This window comes from Rosa chinensis, chromosome 2, assembly GCF_002994745.2.
Source record: "Rosa chinensis cultivar Old Blush chromosome 2, RchiOBHm-V2, whole genome shotgun sequence".
NCBI lineage: Eukaryota > Viridiplantae > Streptophyta > Magnoliopsida > Rosales > Rosaceae > Rosa > Rosa chinensis.
Window position 1 is genome coordinate 8,563,441 of NC_037089.1, and position 21,312 is coordinate 8,584,752.

At 38.9% G+C, this 21,312-nt stretch overlaps 2 protein-coding genes across 2 annotated transcripts; one reads left to right on the forward strand and one right to left on the reverse strand.

Moving 5' to 3' along the window:
• Positions 1-5,090: 5,090 nt before the first annotated feature.
• On the reverse strand, positions 5,091-5,735 carry LOC121051163. The gene has a single exon (XM_040513230.1). The coding sequence runs from the start codon at positions 5,733-5,735 to the stop codon at positions 5,091-5,093; it is 645 nt and encodes a 214-aa protein (XP_040369164.1).
• An 8,262-nt stretch (positions 5,736-13,997) lies between these two features.
• LOC112187554 (3-oxoacyl-[acyl-carrier-protein] synthase II, chloroplastic) lies at positions 13,998-20,518 on the forward strand. The gene is made up of 14 exons (XM_024326401.2): positions 13,998-14,703; positions 15,490-15,695; positions 15,772-15,975; positions 16,452-16,562; positions 16,663-16,758; positions 16,964-17,009; positions 17,098-17,177; positions 17,561-17,629; positions 17,991-18,075; positions 18,886-19,040; positions 19,111-19,191; positions 19,431-19,490; positions 19,579-19,745; positions 20,018-20,518. Exons 1-13 carry the CDS (start codon positions 14,361-14,363, stop codon positions 19,693-19,695), a joined length of 1,653 nt encoding a protein of 550 aa, XP_024182169.1. The 5' UTR covers positions 13,998-14,360; the 3' UTR covers positions 19,696-19,745; positions 20,018-20,518.
• The last annotated feature ends 794 nt before the right edge of the window (positions 20,519-21,312 follow it).

Consider the following 21,312-nt stretch of genomic DNA (forward strand, 5'->3'; position numbering starts at 1 on the left):
GAATGAAAAAGTGTTATTCAAACTAACCAAAATTACAAAACATGGGAATGACCGGTGGTGGCGAAGACCTCCCCACTCTCCTCCCTATAAAAAGAACCAGTTACGGGTCCGTCATTACCAATGACATCCATGAGCCAAGAAGGCCTAACCCCTAACCAACTACTCCGCCCGTTACCCCGGGCTACAACTCCAGCAATAGCATGAGCCGCCATGTTAGCCGCTCTAGGAACATACCGAATATTGTGGATATCCAATGCCACTAGTAACTCTCTGATGCGCTCCACAATAGTACCCTCACTTGCTAGGCATTCATCACTTCCATTTACCATTCTCACAGCCTCCAAGCAATCTGTTTCAACCACGAGGCCAGTCCAACCTTGTTCCATAGCCCATTCAACACCCCTCATCACAGAGAACAACTCAGCTGCACATGGCCTTAATCTTCCAACGACCCGCTCCCCCATAGCTGCTACCATATTCCCATCGCTATCTCGGCACACGATACCAATCCCAACCTGTTCTCCATTTGCAGCCACTGATGCGTCACAATTTAATTTTAGACTTCCACCTGAAGGTGGAGCCCAATGTACTCCATTCCCATCTATGACGCAATCATCCACCTGACCCTCATGGTTGCGACGTCGTGCATGCTTTATACTCTCCCATATGGAAAGACCCATTTCATATATCACCATAGTAGGTTTGACTTGCTCACCATGTTGAACAGCATTTCGTTCTTTCCAATTAAGCCAAAGAAGCACAATTAAGAAACATACCTCATCCACTGTTAACTTCCTTCTAGCATCTTCTAGAAATTCCACAAAACTTCCCCATGCACCATGACCCAACTTAGAGAAAAAACTCACCTTTTCCAACACCGCAACACTTTGAGGACAACAATATGTTGCGTGTAAAGGCGTTTCATTTGCTTGTTGGCATCTAGTACATAGAGGAGTGTTCACAATACGCCTCATACACAAAGCACTCAAGCATGGCATCGTACCGGTTGAGCACCTCCAAATGAAATGCAGCATCTTTGGAGGGAGTTTGAGCTTCCAAAGATGGCGCCAACAATCAGAATCCCCTGGTACCGAATTTTGATGCCCACCACGTTCTCTGTCATCCCTAAGGGCCAGCCAGTACCCACTCTTCACTGAATACTTACCATGCCGATTTTGATTCCAGATGAGCTGATCTCGGCCTCCCAATCTCACAAGTGGAATACTTAGAATTGCATCTACTTCTTGAGCCGTACCAATCTGCTCCAATTTTGAGCTATCCCACCCTCCTGAATCCAAAATCAGTTATGAAACCTTCATAGACATATCCAAACCACTTTTGTAAGTTACACTAAAGCCTTCCAAATCAGGGACCCACGGATCAAGAAAAACTCTAATGTCTTCACCACTACCTACTCTCCATCTCAACCCTTGCTTCAGTAATTCGCCACCCCAAACAATGGCAAGCCATATAGAAGAAGGGTTCTTACCCACCTCAGCCTCAAGAAAGCTGGTTCTTGGAAAATAACGAGCTTTAAGCATTCTGCCAACTAGGGAATTCCGACACCGCAATAACCTCCATCCTTGCTTCGCCACAAGGGCTTTGTTAAACTGTTGGAACTCCCTGAATCCCAAACCCCCCTCATTCTTACTCATACACATACGGTCCCAGCTCCGCCAATGCATTCCTTTACCACTCGACTTACTCCACCAGAACCGGGCTAAGGGTTTATTAATATCCTCACATGTACCAACTGGTAGCTAAAAAACACTCATAGTATACCTAGGGATCGCCTGAGCAACTGCCTTAATGAGTATTTCCTTACCACCTTTTGACAGGATCTTGCCTTCCCAGCCCTATACTCGTTTCCAAACTCTATCTGCCAAGCCACGGAACATCCGTTTCTTATCTCTACCGGTAATCGTAGGCAGACCTAAATATTTTTCATGGCAAGGGACTATCTTCATGTCAAGCACACCACTACATTCCTCTTTCACCAAATTCGACGTCCGCGGACTAAAAAAAATAGCAGATTTATCTATGTTAATCTTCTGCCCCGAAGCTAATTCATACCTCCCAAATACCTCCTTCAACCTCATACAATCCTCCTTTGAGGCATCACAGAATAACAGGCTATCGTCCGCGAAGAACAAATGCGAAATGGAAGGAGCCCCTCGAGCAATAGTAACCCCGTGAATATGATTATCAACCTCTGCTTTGCGTATCAAGGAAGAGAAACCCTCTGCCACAATAATGAACAGGTACGGGGAGATTGGATCACCTTGCCTAAGTCCACGCCTAGGAGTCACTTTCCCAAAAGGTCTACCCTTGAGCAGAATAGAGTAGGTAACAGTCTCAATACACTCCATAATAAGAACCACAAATCTGCTGGGAAACCCCAATACTTCCAACATCTTCTTTATGAAATTCCATTCCACTCTATCATAGGCCTTGGCCATATCCAACTTCACCGCTACCTTTTGTCGACTCTTTTTACCACGTCTTTTCAAATTATGAATCACCGAAAAAGCTGCGATCACATTGTCATGAATAGACCGATTGGGTATGAACGCACTCTGGTATTCCGAGATGACATCCGGAAGCACCAACTTCAACCTATTTGCCAAAGTCCGACACCAACTTATACATCACATTACATAGACTGATCGGCCTAAACTCCGCCACCTTTTTTGGCCCTGCAACTTTTGGAATCAGAGCAATCAAAGTGTGGTTAAGCTCCTTAATAGAGCCTTGCCCATTAAGAAAGTCCAAACATCTCGTTACCACATCCGAGCCCACCACATTCCCGTACTTTTGATAGAAAATAGGAGGCATTCCATTCGGACCCGGTGCCTTCGTAGCTCCCATTCCTTTTAAAGCCCTTTCAATCTCTGTTCTTGTAAATTGCTTAGAAAGAGCACTCACATGAGCATGAGACACTCTTGTACTTACAGCTTGGAACATGTCATCTGTGAATTGCCCACCACTAGAAGAGAACAACTGCCTAAAATAAGATACAAACTCACCACCAATATCCGTTGTACTAGTTCTCCATCTATTATCCTCCCCCAAGATACCAACAATCTTATTAGTACAACCTCTCTGCCTTGCATAATTATGGAAAAATTTATTATTACGATCCCCATGTTGTAGCCAATTAACTCGAGATCTTTGGCACCACATAATTTCCTCTCTCTCTAAAACTTTGTCTAAATTAAGCTCCACCTCCCTTCTTTGCTGCATGGTTTCAGGAGAGGGAAATTGCCTTTGCAAAGCATCAAGTTCCTTCCTTAGTTCATTCACCTGTCGCCGCACACTCCCAATTTTTTCTTTTCCCCATAATTTTAAACGCTCAGCCAGCCTTCTAATTTTAACTACAACTCCACCATTACTTCCTTCAGACCATGTTTGTTGTACCAAGTGCCCACACTCCTCTTCTTTAATCCACATCTCCTCAAACAAAAACCTTCTACCACGTTTTTGATTACCATCTTCATTACTCATTGGAGGTTCACACTCAATGAGGACAGGAGAGTGATCAAAGGCCATCGTGACTAGATGATGAGCCAAGAAGCCCCCACATTGCTGAATGAGATCAAAATTACCAAATCCTTTGTCAATTATTTCCTTCACATTATCATCACCTTCACGTTTGTTATCCCAAGTAAAGTCATACCCCGTAAAAGCAAATTCATACAAACCACAATCCTCCAATGCATGTCGAAACTCATCTATCTGTCTCTGCGATCTAATAGCCGGACCGGTCTTCTTACTAACACACAAAATCTCATTAAAGTCCCCACAACACAACCAAGGCCCATCTCTTTCCCCCGCTAAATTTCTCAACATATCCCAAGATATATGCCTCTGACTAGCAGTCGATTCCCCGTAAAACCCAGTCACTCTACAGACATATCCATCCTCCCAAGTGACCATAGTATCAATGTAATAAAAACTCGATGAAATAAAAGAAACTGAAATGTTACTCCTCCAAAGCATACATAAACCACCTAAATAACCACCATTAGTCTCATCCCTCGGTACTGAAAGTACTCCATCCATACCCAATCGCCTTTTCAACCTCCCCATTTGACATGACGTCATTTTAGTTTCAATCAGGAAAACTAAGTCAGGCTTATGAACATGAATGAAGTCTTTCAGATCTCTGAACGTCCGGGATCCCCTCATCCCTCGGACGTTCCAACTAAAAATCCTCATTGCTCGTGGTAGGGCAGCCCCGCTGCTCCCACCACTTCAGGGATACTCGACAATAGCATCACCTTCTTATTCAGCCGTACATCACCTGTCAAACAATTCTCCTCTAATTTCCTCTTCCCCCCTTCCACCTCAGAGTCAGGTATGGTATTAGCTTTTTCCAACTGTAACTTCCTTCTAACCGTTACTGACACCATTTTCGCCCTTTCAGATTCTTCTTTCCCACCGGAGATTTCCTATTTGCTCCCAGAGAGAACTCTAATGAGGCCATACTACTCTTGCCAGCTCCCTTAAAATTAGACAACACAATAGGGCCACTCTCATCAAACCTCGTACTGGAACCAAAAGCTTGTCTAAAAGCAGATCCGAGCCGACGAACGGCATCACAATCAACCAAGTTCATTGTTGGTTGGATAGTCATCTGCATGGTATGGGGCTTACCAATGTCCACCAACATATCAGTTTCTTTCCTCACCGTAGCCTCCACCATTGGGACTTCATTGATCATTACCTTACTAACATTCAAATGACGTTGCTGGGCTGAAAATCTTTCTGCAATCAGCACGCCATTTGACTTGGGCTTTAAAGGCTGTGACTTCACTGGGGAAGAAGCCGTATCTTGATCAAGTCCCTCAATCTGCATCGGCTTCGACAGATGTGACGATCCTCTACTTAGCGACCGCTTACTCAACTCTGTCGACCAACCTGACCTAGAACCACTTCCATCACCACTGACATCCCCATCGCTAAACGCGGCCTCCCTACTACTCCTCCTTACCCTAGGGCCTATTCTTCTCCCATGCACATCCTTATCTGCCCTCAAGCTTAATTGGAAAGGACGTTCCCACTCTGGCTTATTCTTTATACCCAACTTCTCAAAACAGATTCTTGTTGGGTGCCCTATTAACCCACACTCTTTCGTACTGGAATTCAATTAGTTGATCCCCAAACTCTGAAAAGTTTACAACAGTACGCCGCAACAGAGACAAGGAGATATCCAGGCAAACCCTAATACAAACACATCGTCCCACACAACACCCCTTCTCATCAGCTTTAACCTCCTTATATTCTCCCAACATGCCACCAATATCCTCAGCAACTTCAGGTGTGTGAAACTTCCAAGGAACTCCATGAGCCTGGACCCAAAATACTGCAGAACCCAGGCTCACCTCAGTAATAGCTCGTGCATCACCCATAGGAGCCATGACAATCAATGAATTATCAAAGTCCCAAGGCTCCCGATACAACACCCTTCGCATATCTCCTTCACTCTGGAAACATGCCAGAAAACGATTGCCTTCGACATCACTGATGGTAACTCCCTTATCGCCCCCCCACAATCGTGAAAACAGATCTATAAAACTCTGACGTCGAAAAGTTCTGTCCGTCAGAACTTTACAGACCACCGCGAATTGATACTTGAGAGCCGACCTAGCTGCAAGTCCCCCAATTCTCAACCCCTTCGATTCCCTATCCGAAAGAACCAAGGAACCTGCAAATCGCCGCTCAACTTCCTCCATCTCACAGAGCACAGAACAAACCACCAGAAAACTAGATCCAACGTAGAAAATTACTCTAGAACCAAGGATTTGGGTAAAAAAAAAAACCCTATAAACTCTAGGAGCCGCCAAAGAAACCCTAGCAGAGCCAAACCCTCGTGACGTGAGTCAGAGGGACATTTCTTGGGTGTACCGTGTATCTCCTATTTTACACTTCATACAATTAAGGTGCACAAAAAAAAAAAAAAAAAAAAAATCTCCAGTTGGTAATCAATACAGTATTTTTCATTAAATTAATTGAATATAGAAACACGTTGGTATACTGCTATTTGAGATGTTTAGATATTACTCCCAATTCTCAAACTTTTTAATTAAACTGAGTTTTCGGATACAAAGTTTTCATCACTTAATTATGATTTACGTACAGATTTCCGTACTGAAAGTGGTCATGGTATTCCAAAGCCGGTCCAACATAATGCTGCTTAGCTTGGAGAGAGACACATATTTACTAATTGTTTCGAGTTGGGAAAAAAGCGCAAGCAGCAATATAATAGGCAATGCACAGTTTAGAATTTTGTGAATTGCCTCATCGAAACATACTATTTGTAAAGGTAAGAAGAGACCTTTTTTTCTTTTTCTTTTCTGTGAGCTGTGAGCTGTTGGTTATCTAGGATAACCAATATCGTGGATGTCACAGTTTCAGACCTCACTGACATCATGGAGGGGAGGGGTGGGGTGGGGTTAAAAAAGAATTATAAAAAAAAAAAGTTTATTTCCCTCTTTTGTGTCTTTATTAGTAATTTGGCATTAGTTGACAAAGTCAACTATAATTTGGAGGTACAAATACCAATTTTGAAGGTATGAATATAAGTTCCCATAGTGGGAACTTTTTGAACTGGTCAACAGGTTACCCAATTAAATATCGACACGTGTCATTTTAAAAAATAAAATTTACCATATTAAGAACACACTTTTTCTTGATACGTAACATTGTTCAAAATCATGTAACAAATATTATCAAAATAATATTTGTTACGTGATTTTGACAACACTTATTGTGGTTATTGTAATTGAGTGCACACGTGTTTACACCTAGTTGAATTACAATTATGGCTTATGACAACACTTGTTGTGGTTATTGTAATTGAGTGGTCAAAGATGTAAATATCATATTTGGACAACTTTTATCAAATGGATCGAAGAACCTTGATTATCAAGTGAAGAACCTCCTTATAATACTGAGTTCTTATATATCTTTTGGTCTAATTTTAATTTTACCATGTTCGCAACACAAATGTTGTCGGAATTGTAAAATGGTTGATAATCTTGTAAATGATATAGTTTTTGAAGTAATTATTATAAATAGAACAAAAGTTTACTGCTTTTACACCAATAGTTGTGGGTTATGGTAAAATATATAGTCATTGAGTAATCATTTCATTAATGATAAAAACATAAAGATTTACCACTTTGACAACAAATTTGTTGTTACACTTGTTAAGTTGTCCATAAACTAGTACATTAGTTTAGGTTGAGTAATTACTATAAATAGAACAAAAGTTACCATTTTTACATCAATTGTTGTGGGTTATGGTAAAATGTGTAGTTATTGTAGTAATCCTTTCATTAATTATAAAAACATAAATATTTACCACTCTAACAACAAATTTGTTGTCATACTTATTAAATTGTATATAAATTAGTACATTAGTTTAGGTGGAATAATTACTACCAATAGAACAAAAGTTACCACTTTTACATCAACTGCGCGAGAAATTTTTTAGTGCTCCCGTCAAACCATGTCATCTGACATGGTTTGACGACCGAGTGAGAAGTAAATACGTGTGCACTCTCAATACAACTAAAGAATTAAAATATCCAAACTACCCTCATCCCCTCTCTCAGCACAAGAAATTTTTTAGTACTCCTGTCAAACCATATCATCATCTGACATAATTTGACAACCAAGTGAGGAGTAAACACGTGTGCACTCTCAATACAACTAAAGAATTAAAATATCCAAACTACCCTCATCCCCTCTCCTCTCTCCCACGGGATGTCATCTCTTCTCTCTAATATGCTATATATTTCTCTAATGGAAACCAGTGAAGTGCAAACCTTCTCCACCCATTGCTTCTTTTGATCCCTTGAATCACTTCAAAGTCTGATAAAATCTGGAACTTGTTTTCCTCTTTGAATTTTCATTTCATGTAATGAAGTTTCCATCTCGGCCAATTTGCCTTGTAGATTTTGATTGCTTGATTTATGGATATAGGTTTTTTGGGTTTTTATTTCTTCACTTTTGGTTGTTTGGACATCTGGGCAGTCCAAAAAGGGTTAATCTTCATCATATTGAGAACTGGATAGAGCCCAGCATGGCTGATGTACTATTTGGGTGCTATTTTTCTAGAAAATAAAAAGTGGAACTTCATGAACAAAGCCTAATTCTCAAAGACACTGACATATGTGATTGATTTTTTCTTTTTACTTTGAGAGATTTGAATTCCATTCAATTGATTTTGAATCGAGCCTTGAATCCTTCATCACTAAACGAACAGTTAATTAACATCCTCTTCTCTCTACATTTTTTTCAATAAATCCTCTTCTCTATACATTGCAGACATGTGGTTTCCAACAATAATAGGCGGAGAAAACAAGAAGATTGATCCAATAAGATCATGCTGCTATTCGAAGTCCATATTCTATGACTGAGAAGAAGTATATGCTCTGATATTTTTTCATTTCAGATCTGGGTTTTCTTCATGTGATTCTTCTACCAGTGAGTTTGATAGGAGAAACGACAGCATCAAAGAGAGTCCGTAGAGATTGTTCCCCTTAAGCAAGGTCTCGAGTTCGAGCCTTGTGAATGGAGCAGCCAGTATTGGGAGAGCTTCCCCCCTAAATGGGGTCCAACCCGGCTCGAGAGAGATTAGTCCTTACCTATGAGTGGGGGATATCTTGGTTTAACCAAAAAAAAAAAAAAAAAAAGTCCGTAGAGAGGGGTATTTTGGAAAAGCCAATATTTATTCTTAATGAGTATATCCACGTGGCCACTCCTCATTCGGTCGTCAAACCATGTCAGATGATGATATGATTTGACAGGAGCACTGAAAAATTTCTTGGCACGATGGACGACTTGTTCTCGTTAAATTAGGTTTTTCACTGTAAGTTCCCTAAAAATTTGTTTCCTTAGTGAGATCAAGAACTCTATTCAATGCTCTCTCATCTCCTACCTCATAGGGAGAGTAGGAGGAGGTTGCAACAAAGACATAAGAGTGAAGAATAACCATAAACGGAATCGAAAATCCAAAATTGTTTGTGTAAATAAAAAGTTTACGAATTCATTACGAAATATCATATCATAGAAAATTAAGTCATTTGTGTTGGGACACACTCACACCATACATAAACCCTAGATGCTGAGTAAGTATAGCGCAAAACTATACATTTTGCATTCATCTTTGTGAACTTAAATATTAAATCTCTTAAACTAGCTAGCTAGGCCCATTGGTAATGAGGAACTGATTAAGAATATGAATATCTGTTTCTGAGCCACTTGAAAGAGGAAGTGTTTCACATCGATCTATATCATCAAATATGGATATACAAGTAAACGTACAACTCGGAACACTAATTAAGCCTTTCAGAGATGGTTGATATGAAGTTGGGGGAGGTAGTTTATTGCCAGTCGTTGATCTCTTTAAGAAAGAAAAAATAACATTTCTTGGCTTACCGTAAGCGGTTTGTTTATCGAAATATATTTGCACGAAGAGAGAGAGAGAGTTGAGGAATCTGGTTGAGAAGAGCAGGTGTTTGGCTTACCAACGTTGACTCTTTGATTGAATCCGATCTGCTTATATACATGGCCGGTCCTGAAAATTAAGAGGCCTAGTGCAAAAATTTAAATGATGTTTTATTAATCACGATTTCAATTAGAAGAACTAAGAAAAAATGTTTGGCATAAATAGAAGAAAAAATAGTGGACACCTAAAAACATAAACAAGGAAGGAAAAATAGAGAAAAAAAGAGTCAAGAAACCTAACAGAAGATTGAAGAAGAAATTAGAGAGGCCTAAAAAAAAATATTAAAAGAAGAGAGAGCACAAAAAAGGCAAATAAAAAAATTAAACAGAGCTAAGCACCCATGTGGGTTTTCAACCCAAGACCAATCAAGCCTAACAACCCAAGGTAAAGTGGCCAACTGAATTGAACAACAATTCAATAACTCTCAATATTCTTCACATATATATTTATCTAAAACCATTACAAAATTGAATTCAGAGGCCTTCGAAAACCGGAGGCCTTGTGCGGCTGCTCCATTTGAACACTCCCAAGGCTGCCATTGCTTATATATTCTGGGTTTATTTTGGCACTCATCGAATCTTTTATAGTCAAGTAGCTAAATGTGAAATGCCAAGAGAATTGAAAGAGATGACATATGCATGGTGCTCGAAGCAACTAATCGAAAACTCGACCAAATCATATATGGCATGTAATTTTTTGTGATGAGTGTGATCTGGAAAAAGACGATGGCATTATATATAGTCTTCTACAAATGATGGATTGAACTCATGGTGCGAAAGAAACTGTGTTCACATGTTTAGGCTAAAAAAGTGTTCTCTAACCCATAGGTTTTGGCTAAAATCTCATTTTCTAAATTTCTTCCAGAAAACTTCCCATGTATAAAACATGATTTTTAAAACTTTCGTTAACTGACTAAACTAAAAAATCTCGACTTAATTTTTCTTTAATGATTTTTCTTATTTTCTAACTTTAAAAAATTGTAAAAATAAATTAAATTAAATTATTCATTTTTTAATTTCGTTAGTTTGAGAAATGCTTAAAATTCATGATTTAGAGTTCGAAAAATGCTCGCTTTAAACCTTTGGTTTAAGGGAAAAACAAGAGAAGATGTGCTACATAAATTCTTTTCAATAATACCACCCTCCACGTATATTCTTGTGCAAGTACAAAGGCAGGGACCAACAATCCTTGCAGCAAAAGTTTCCTATTTAAGTGGTCGTGTGACTACCTGTACAATAATTGGAGTAGATATGGAAGCATTTTAATGCCCAACCCTGATGCCGAATCAACAAGGTCACATCTTAGGAATCCGTTGGTTAGTTTAAAGTCACTTAATTTTTCCCCTGAAAAATAAAAGCACCGTATCAAACATAGAGATTTTTACATACAATATATTGTACACGGTACTCACTAGTCACTCCTCACAAAAATGACACACACATTTTCAGCTGCTCTTTGGGTTTTGGGCTTATATTTAGTTGGATTTTTCCTTCTTGCTTTGACTCGTTTTGTTTTGGACTTTTGGGAGCCCTAGGTTAATAGCTAGTCTATTTTCAATAATTCTCTTTCTGTTAGAGAGCTATGCACTTTGTTGTTCTTTTAGGGGAAAAAATTACAAACAGTACCCAACTTATGGGCCACTCCGAATTTCTATACCCAAGCTTCCGAAACTATCATAATGGTACCCCAAATATCCCACCCGACCCAACATTCGTACCTGCTGTCATGGACGGCGTTAACTATCATGCCACGTGGCATTTTCTTAGGGATAAAACTGACCCTCTGTCTTTACCTCCAGGGAAAAAAATACAAATAGTACTCAACCTATGGCCGACTCTGAATTTCTATACCCAAATTTTCAAAAACTATCACAATGGTACCCAGGTTATCTAACCCGACCCAACATATGTACCCGCGTCCCACGCTTGCGCAGCCCACCTAGCGCCCCGCGCCTGCGCAGCCCACCCGTGCCCAAGATGATAGGAGAGTTGGGAGGAAGAAGAAAATGAAGAGAGTTTGAGGAAGAAGAAGAAATCTGTTGAAAGGACGAGAATACCCCTCAAAGTTTGACAGTTGACTAACTCCGTAACGGCCAATAGTGTTCTAGGTACTAAAGTTGGGTCGGGGTCCGAACTTCAGGTACCAAAGTGATAGTTTTGGAAACTTGGGTACAGAAATTCGGAGTCGACCATAGTTTGGGTACTGTTTGTATTTTTTACCCTTCTTTTAGCGAATCTTCTAGAGTAGTACTCTTAATCTTCTGGATTTTTCCTTCTTGCATTAACTTCTTTTGTTTTGGGAGCCCTAGGTTAATAGCTAGTCTATTTTCAATAATTCTCTTTTTGTTAGAGAGCTATGCACTTTTTCTTTTTGAATCAAATCTAAATCGGGTGCCAATATATTGTATCACAAGCCAAAATAGGCCGGTACATACCCTTCTGCCGTAGACAAGAAGCTAGTGGTAATACCCACAATGGTACATAGTTATAGACCCACTCATTAGATAATTAAGTACGTAGACATAGCGAGAATTCTCTTTCGGTACTACTCTAGATGCGCTAGAGTTACATAGGGTGCACAAAAGTGCCTAGGTTGCTACTAAGGAAATTATTGAAAAAAGACTAAGCTAAATTCATACTAGAGGCTGAGGAAAAAACACCTAGCCCAAATTAGCAAACCTAAAAGAGCAGCCCAAAGAGACAAAATGCTGAACCCAAGGCCCAGCCGGACTAGCCCGATCCAAACCATGCATCTACATCCACCCAGTAGATCCATGAGACCGTTCTAGTGCATCGCCACTCAACCACGCCACCACCCTAACCTACTGCCACAGCCTCCACGACCCACACCGCCTAGACCAAAGCAGCCTTGGGCCCTGCCGGCACGAAACAAGCAGTAATGCAGCGTCCCACTGTCCAAAGCGCCACGATCCCAACACCCCGCGCCGGTCCAGGAAGCCTCTGAACCGCCCAAACACTCCAAAACTCCCTTGTTGGATCTACATAGAAAAACAACGCCCAGAGATGCCGCCCAGATCCGTAGCCAACCATCCTGCCAAACCACGAGTTCAACATCTTTTCTCCAGACCACGGACAATGAATTACCTGTCCGGCAGCCAGCATAAGGACAAAGCAGCAGCGCTACCCGTGGCCGCCGTCGGACAAGATAACGTTTGGTGGTGTAGGGTCTCTCTCGTAGCGCTAGTAGGGAGCTATGCACTTTATTGTGCTTTTAGCGAATCTTCTGGAGTAGTACCGAAAGAAGATTCATGCTATTTCGATGTATTTACTGTCAAATGAGTGCCCTAGTTTCTACGTACCACTGTGGTACTAGCACAACTTCTTGCCTACCCCTAATTGGTAGCAAGAGGGTATGTAATGGTTATTCTAGTTTGTAATCAGTATATTGGCTTCTACCTTGATTTAAAAAAAAAAAAAATGACACACACATTAAGTTTGAGTTCACTTCCTTGTGAGTGTCTTCCGTATATGTATATCATACGTCAAAGATATTCTGCAAAAAACCGACTTAGTCAAAGATATTTCTAAGGCCACCTTCGATCATTATTCCGGCCAAAAAAACCAAATCTAAGAAAACAAAAAACAAAAAAAAACAAGTTCAAGGGTCAAGGCAAGTCTATTACCAAAAAATCATCACTATATATGATCGCAACCCTCGAAATCATCAAAAATCATCACTATGATCGCCTCCCATGTCGTTTTTAGTCGGAATAGTGACCGGAGGTGGCTCTAGGTACCATTTAAAATGAAATCGAAAAGTTCGGGTACTGGTTGTGATCAAAATTGAAGTTCAGGTACCATCGATAAGATTGATGTATAGTTCAGGTACCATTTGTGATAATAACCCTTATATAAATAATTTCTTAATGATAATCTTGAGAAAGATCGAACCAAATTAAAAATTACAAAATCATAATGATGTTTGAGAGATTTATCCATATAACAAATTGTTCGAGTCAAAAGATCATATTACGAGAGGAAACTGAAACTCTGAAACAAATTAAAATGATTATTGACAAATATCAATAGCAACTTGTCCTAAAACAAAATGTGTAGTTAATGACCAAAGACTATAGTATTTAGCGAAACCATTCACTAACATCTGTTTTCACACCTATATTATTATCATGTGTTCAAAATGTATGAATTTAAGTCTTTGACTAACAAAGAACTAAAATTTTGCACAAGAAGCAGTAGAATAATCACTTTGCAACAGATGAGAAAAATCATAATTTAAGAACAGTGAATCAAGCAAAATAACTAGTCACACACTCACACAGCAGCTAAAATATACATATTGTAAGTAAGACAAAAATGAATTTGAGTAGAAAAATGAGTAAATATATATATATATATATATATATATATATATATAAATTTTCTGGTCATAGATCTTTGGTATTTTTTGGTAGACGATATATGTTTTGATGATGATGTATTTGAGTGAGTCAGTATATGTGTATCCTTCTGTCTTTCCTCCTCTCAGAGCTACAGAGGCATCAGAGCACAGTGGGGAGAGAGAGAGAGACCCAGAGAGCAAGAAAGAGAGAAAAGCTTTTGTCTTTGTTATTCTCAAGACTTCTCCTTTCCATCCGCCCAATACTTCTTGGCTCTTCCTCTCCAACCGTTTCAAACACAAAACCCACAAAGAGAGAGAGAGAGAGTTGCAGAACACAAAAACAGAGACGAAAGAAATCGAATGCGCCCGATTGAATCACCACCGTCACCATTTCTGATTTTCATCGCCTACCCTTTTCAATTCGGAGACTTTGGAGCTCATCCCCATCTGGGTTTTTGATTTCGCCATCAAAGAACCAACCATCATGGCTGCCGCCACTTCGGCCGCGTCTCCTCTCTGCACGTGGCTCGTCGCCGCTTGCATGTCCGTCACGTGCGACGGGGACTACTCCGCCCGGCCGTCACGTGCCAAGTTGGGCGGCGGCCGGAGACGGAGGCTGGCGAAATGTAGTGGCAGCTACTGCTTAAGTAGTAGGGGCGGATCCAGCATTCAGGGCCTGATGACTTCTTGTTTGGCGTTTGAGCCTTGCGATGATTACTATAGCTCTCAGGGTTTATCTTCTTTGGGCTCAAATGGGCTGTCCTCGCTGTTTGGATCCAAAACTGGGTCTTTGAATCGAAGCAGGAGGCGCTTTAATGCCCATTCTGGTAATTGATTTTGACCCTTTTGATTGATTCTAGCTTCATGCTTATTGTGTTTGTTTGATTTTTTTTTTTTTTTGTTTTGGCTTCAGAATTTGGGTATTGTTGTTTTTATCTATTAGTGTATGTTTTGCGTGTGTGTTTGTTCTTCTTGTTTGCTTGCTTACTTGGGAAGTTTGCATCTGAAGATTTAAATCATTTAATTTACGTGATTGATTTACAGGATTTTGGAGTTGTAATATTCTGGTTATGTTTGTGTAAAATCTTGATTATGAACCCATTGAGCTGATATCATCCGTAGTTTGGTTTACCTAAAGTTGGCATACCTATTAGGAACCAATGTTGTTGGAAAGAGGGTAGGAAAAACTTGCATGCTGTCTTTATTCCGTATTCGGTTGTAATAACAATGGGTGAATAGCCAGATGATTTGTTTGTTCAGAATATCTGTAATTGCAAACTGTTGATTGGTGAATGGGCCAGGAAGCTTTATCTAAATAGAAAAAGGAATGAAAGGTTTTGTTAGTCAAAATTTGGCACCTTAAAAAGATAAAGAGGAAAGGTTCTTTGTTTGTGTTAGGTGTGCATGCAAGTTTTTTAGTGAGTCCTAATACTCTCATGTTACCTAATACATCTTTAAGGTCTCCCAAGTCCCCAACTTTGGTTTTGCGGAGATTCAAATTGGAGAAGAAATTTGGCACTCGGTAGTTATAAAGTAAATTACTGATTCTATATTCTCTGATATCCATGCCACCTTTGCCTTATATAATTTTACTGTCATTACTGGAAATATAGGGGAAACCATGGCTGTTGCTGTGCAACCTACTGAAGAATTAACAAAGCAAAAGAAACCTATAACAAGACAGAGGCGAGTGGTTGTGACAGGAATGAGCGTGGTGACCCCACTTGGTCATGATGCTGATGTTTTCTACAATAATCTGCTTGAGGGTGTTAGTGGCATTAGTGAGATAGAAGCTTTTGATTGTTCCCCATTTCCTACGGTGATTAATTATCTAAACCTCTCGTCATTTGTTGCTTTCTCAATATTTTGTTCTGATTGCCTTTTCTTTTCTTTAGAAAATTGGTGGAGAGATCAAGTCCTTTTCCACTGATGGATGGGTAGCACCAAAGTTTTCCAGAAGAATGGATAAATTCATGCTTTACTTGCTTACTGCTGGAAAGAAAGCCTTGGCAGATGGTGGAATTACAGAAGAAGTCATGGAGAAAATTGATAAAACTAAATGTGGGGTGTTGATCGGTTCTGCAATGGGTGGAATGAAGGTAACATTAGCGCTATATGGTTCAACAATTTCTAAATATTTTGGAGAATGGCCAACAATTTCTAAATATTTTGGAGAATGGCCAACACTTGGTTTAGAAGAGCTCTCACTGATTGGTTTTCTGGTTCATGTTCTGTAAAAAGTATAGTTTGAAATAAGTATGCCAATTTCACACCTACCACTGTGTCCAATTTCACACCTACCACTGTGTCATTTCCACCAGAGATAATGCGTACCAAAAGTATTTTGATGTCAGAAATTACTTGATTTTGTATTAAGTTTTTAATGTAAAACAGTACATCAGCATCTGACTCACTCCCTTATTCAAAAAATTTGGTAATGGAAAATTCTTTTTGAAAAAAGTAAAATCCCATGCCAGATGTCCCACATAGAACCAAAAGTCCTGGACCTGAACGAGGAACCTGATACGTTCTTCATTGTCGCAGATGATTGATTTGGTGTTTTGGTATTGAACAGATCTTCAATGATGCAATTGAAGCTTTACGGGTTTCATATAAGAAGATGAATCCTTTCTGTGTGCCTTTCGCAACTACAAATATGGGTTCTGCCATGCTCGCAATGGATCTGGTGAGCTTATGTTTATGTTGCGGTGGTACTTTCTGATGTTTCTTGGTGGCCGTTCAAATTTTGTAATATTTTTAACTGCTTATTCCCCTTAAAATTGCAGGGTTGGATGGGCCCAAATTATTCAATCTCTACTGCTTGTGCTACAAGCAACTTCTGCATTTTGAATTCAGCAAATCATATCATTAGAGGTGAAGCTGTAAGTTCTCTGGATTTTTCACTAGCACCGCAATGGGATTATGGAAACCTAATTCACTAAAATGTCTATAAGTTCTATGAAGTGATACGACAAATAAATTTTAGAACCTTAAAAGAAAAAGATAGAAAAGAAAAGGAAGGATATGATACAGTCCTCCATGTACAGCATTTAATTCTGTTGCAACATTCTTTGAAATTCTATGCAGGACATTATGCTTTCTGGTGGTTCAGATTCAGTAATGATACCCATTGGTATTTCTCCCATCTCTTACTACATTTTTTTTGTCTCCAAATTGCAAGAAGTTTTCATGATAAGCTTGTTCTTATGTTATTGCTACAGGCTTGGGAGGCTTTGTGGCGTGCAGAGCACTTTCACAAAGGAACAGTGATCCAACTAAAGCATCACGACCTTGGGATACTGTAATGTCATGAGTAGTCCTGTTACTTTAACATCTTCTTTTTTCCATTGTCATTGGCTATGTGCTGAGACTTATCTATATTTTTGTTAGCGAAAAAAGAAAGAAAAAAAGAATAAAAAGAAGGTAAAATCACATCATGTTTTTGTTGTCAGAATATAAATTAGTCTTAGTATCAAGTGTAGGCATCCTATTATAACTAAACCTAGTGTAGCCTCGTATAGTAAATTTGAGATTTGAGTTTATTTACTAGTGATTAGGGAAGTGTTTAACAAGTTGACAAGTGAATGCATTTGGAATAAAAAAAACTTGGCAAGTCCTGATTGCTTAGTTGTGGGCTTACATCTGTTTTGTTTCTCACAAGATGTGGTTTTGGTTATTGGACAGAATCGTGATGGATTTGTTATGGGGGAAGGAGCTGGTGTGTTGCTTCTAGAAGAGTTAGAACATGCTAAGGTATTTAAACTCTAAATTTATGTGCATGGTTTGGGTGTCTATGTATGTCACTCTGTCTTGTCCGTTTAGTAGGGGTCAACATGTCTGTAAGATTGACGTCATCTGGGACTTATCCCACACACTGTGTCAAGTCTGTATCTGTAGTTCCCTCGAATAGAACCAGTCATGTTTTTTTTTTTTCTTTTTACTTCTGTCAGGCTACATGGGTGACTTGTAGCTGTTTTAATTGCTGCTACCCTAGCCTCTTGAACCCATTATCTGATTCTAATTTTCTTTCTCGTTATCTGATATGATGCTACATCATTTGTATGTAGAAGTTACTTTAGATCCCTTAGTTTCATTAATATTTTGGATTTGGCAGAAAAGAGGTGCAACCATCTATGCAGAGTTTCTAGGTGGAAGCTTCACATGTGATGCTTACCACATGACTGAGCCACGCCCTGATGGTAATATTCTTTCATTAACAATAAAACTCTCTCTCTCTCTCTCTCTCTCTCTCTCTCTCTCTCTCTCTCTCTCAGACACATTCATTGTCTTGTTGATCTAAGGGAACAAGAGTATTTTCTTTTTCTTTTTCAGACCAAAAAAAGAAAAAGCGTATTTTCTTTTAAGTCTCTTCTGCTGATATACTAGTTTCATTGTTTTCAGTTCTCACATTTTCATTTTTCTACCCAATTCAGTATCTTTTGTTCCTGACCAAAAGAAAAAAACAAACATAAGTTTGTTGTGTTTTTTTTTTTTAATTATTCTTTTGTTTCTCATCAATCCCCCTAGTTTCTTTAGGTGTTTCTTATTTTATTTATTTTTATTTTTGTTTTTTTTTTCTTAAAGGTTTCTTGCAAGGTTGAGATATTAAAGATTAAAGAACAGTAATTGAAACATTTCACAAAAAATATTGTTTAGGAACTCTCTGTTTATTTACTTTTTCGGTAATTGACTTCATATGTTGTTTGTAAGAGAGTTGAGAGTTCTGTCATACACCAGGGTTGTCCTGAGTCACCTTGCCTTCTGTTCCCTTGAATTACATATATTCTAGAATCTGAGTAGGTTATTATTGTTAACATCATATGTTGTTTAGAAACTCTCTGTTTATTTACTTTTTCAGTAATTGACTTAACATGTTGTTTGTAAGAGAGTTGAGAGTTCTGTCATACACCAGGGTTGTCCTGAGTCACCTTGCATTTTGTTCCCTTGAATTACATATATTCTAGAATTTGAATGTAGTATTGACGTTATCTGTTTTGTATCTGAAACAGGGGCTGGAGTTATTCAATGCATAGAGAAGGCATTAGCTCAGTCTGGCGTATCTAAGGAAGACGTCAATTACATTAATGCACATGCAACATCCACACCAGCTGGAGACCTAAAAGAGTATAATGCTCTGATGCATTGTTTTGGCCAGAATCCTGAGGTAACCTCAATTCACAAGCATCTCTTTTCAATTTTATTGGCATGTGGTTGAAGACCTCTACCTTTTACAGTTGAGAGTCAACTCTACAAAATCCATGATTGGTCACCTGCTAGGAGCAGCTGGCGCAGTCGAGGCTGTTGCAGCAGTACAGGTAACATATGTGATGCTTTTTACTTGGAAAAAATGTTTTTTTTTGTTTTTTTCCTTAGTTTTATGTCATGTGGGATGCAAGGCGCAATTCATGTGCTTTTGTTAAATGAACAAGTTGTTTGACTTCGCTTTTCAATACTGAAGTAGTTGGTAGAACCTGCAGCTTTTGTGCACTTATCTATTTTGTTTTTTTTCCCCCTTTCTCTGTTGTTTTTCTTGATATTTACTCTATTTATATAGGCAATACGAACTGGATGGGTTCATCCAAATATCAATCTGGAAGACCCAGATGAGGGTGTGGTATGTTGTCTTCCATTGCCTTTTCACTCTTTTTCAATGTTTACTGCAAATTATTTTCAATGTAGCTGACAGATTTATGTGAATTCAGGATATGAAAGTGCTTGTAGGCCCAAAGAAAGAAAGACTGGACATTAAGGTGGCATTGTCTAATTCGTTTGGGTTTGGTGGCCACAACTCGTCAGTTTTGTTTGCTCCTTACAAGTAGTAACACAGATCTAGTGACCTACTCCAACTTTTACTTCAATATCACTGAAGGTATGTTTACTGGTTATCTTTTACCTTTTACTATAGATTTATAAATTTTGACATGGAAAACTAACCCAGCAATTCATAAACTAAAGTCTGGATCATTTGGCTAGAGTCTGGACAAACCAAATATCTAATTTAGGACAATTACCATCAAACTTTTCAATGCTCTTCTGGCAAAAGAACAAAAAATAAAAAATACTTTCGTCTGTTTAACCTGCTTGCTTATTTAAGAGATCTTGCTATTTGCATGATATTAATGGGAACACTCCACTTCGCAGAGAGCACCCAGGAAGTCTCTGGTATTTGATCTTCTGTTTGGTTGGGTGAATTGTGGCTATGAAAATGGAATTGGTTGGACAGCTGATCACTTGAGAAGATTGTTGAGGTGTACCCGAGGACAATATTAGGAGCTCACCCAATGGTTTATCAAGAAATACTTTCGCTTCTTATTGTTGTTAGAAAACTTCCCCATGCCCTTAATATCCACAGCAGGGTTTGATCTTATGCGGCAGTCACTGAACCACCGTAAAAGCAGTAGTTGATTTTGGTTTTTATGTACAAGTAGTTGGCTGATCAGATAACCAACTGTAATGAAATTTGAGTTGGCAGTTGCGTGACATTGTGTTTCTTAGTACTTTTTGTATTGTAATTGTAAGTTGGAATCTATTTCCGACTACAAAGGTACACAGTTTGATTACATCCTAAAATTTTTTGATCTAATTCAGGGCTGCATTATCTACATACAAATCAATAAAATTGAGGAAAAACTGTGTCTTAGACATAAGTTTTGCAGTCTGGCATATAGAAGTTTGTCCCCATTCTGAAAATATTATGGGTCAGGTTGCCGATAATAGCTCGTCGGCAAAATTGTGTTTCATGTAATTGTCTGCAAAGGTAACACGTGCTGACTGTATGACGGTTGCAAAAAGTCTCTAAATATTTAAATTTTTTCCTTCTTTTTTGGTTGTGACCGAGTTATTTCTATCCGAAGAATTTGTCACAAACATTTGGGTACAAAATAAGTCTCGCAGTGTAAGTACACAGGCGGTGTAAGTTCAAATACAACAAATATGTAATCTTAGCCGTTCATAAATTGAGTCAGTTATTTGTCACTCAAAACCGTCTAATCTCAGCGGTACGTGAAGATACATGCCGTGTACCGAAGACCTTATGATATTCTCTGCATTAACCTTTAGCATTTCACTTGGTTAAAAACTAGGCAAGCTATGTACAAGAGCTAGCATTTGTTGATAACATTTAATATAGTTATGACTCATTGACCATCTCAAAAAAAAAAAAAGTTATGACTCATTGACTAGAATTAAAATGTAACACAAATAAAAAGTTAAATTTAGGATTAATTCCGGTTTACCTACCTGAACTTAAGGTCATTCTTCATGTTAGTCCCTAAACTTTCAATTTCATCAAGAATACCCCTAGACTCCTACTTTTCATCAGCCATGTCCAATTCTTGAAACTCCATCCAAAATTTCCGTCAACTGATGATGTGGCAGGAGACAGAAGGGCTAAAATGGTCAATTTACTTTTCATCTACTTTTTTTTTTTTTTTTTT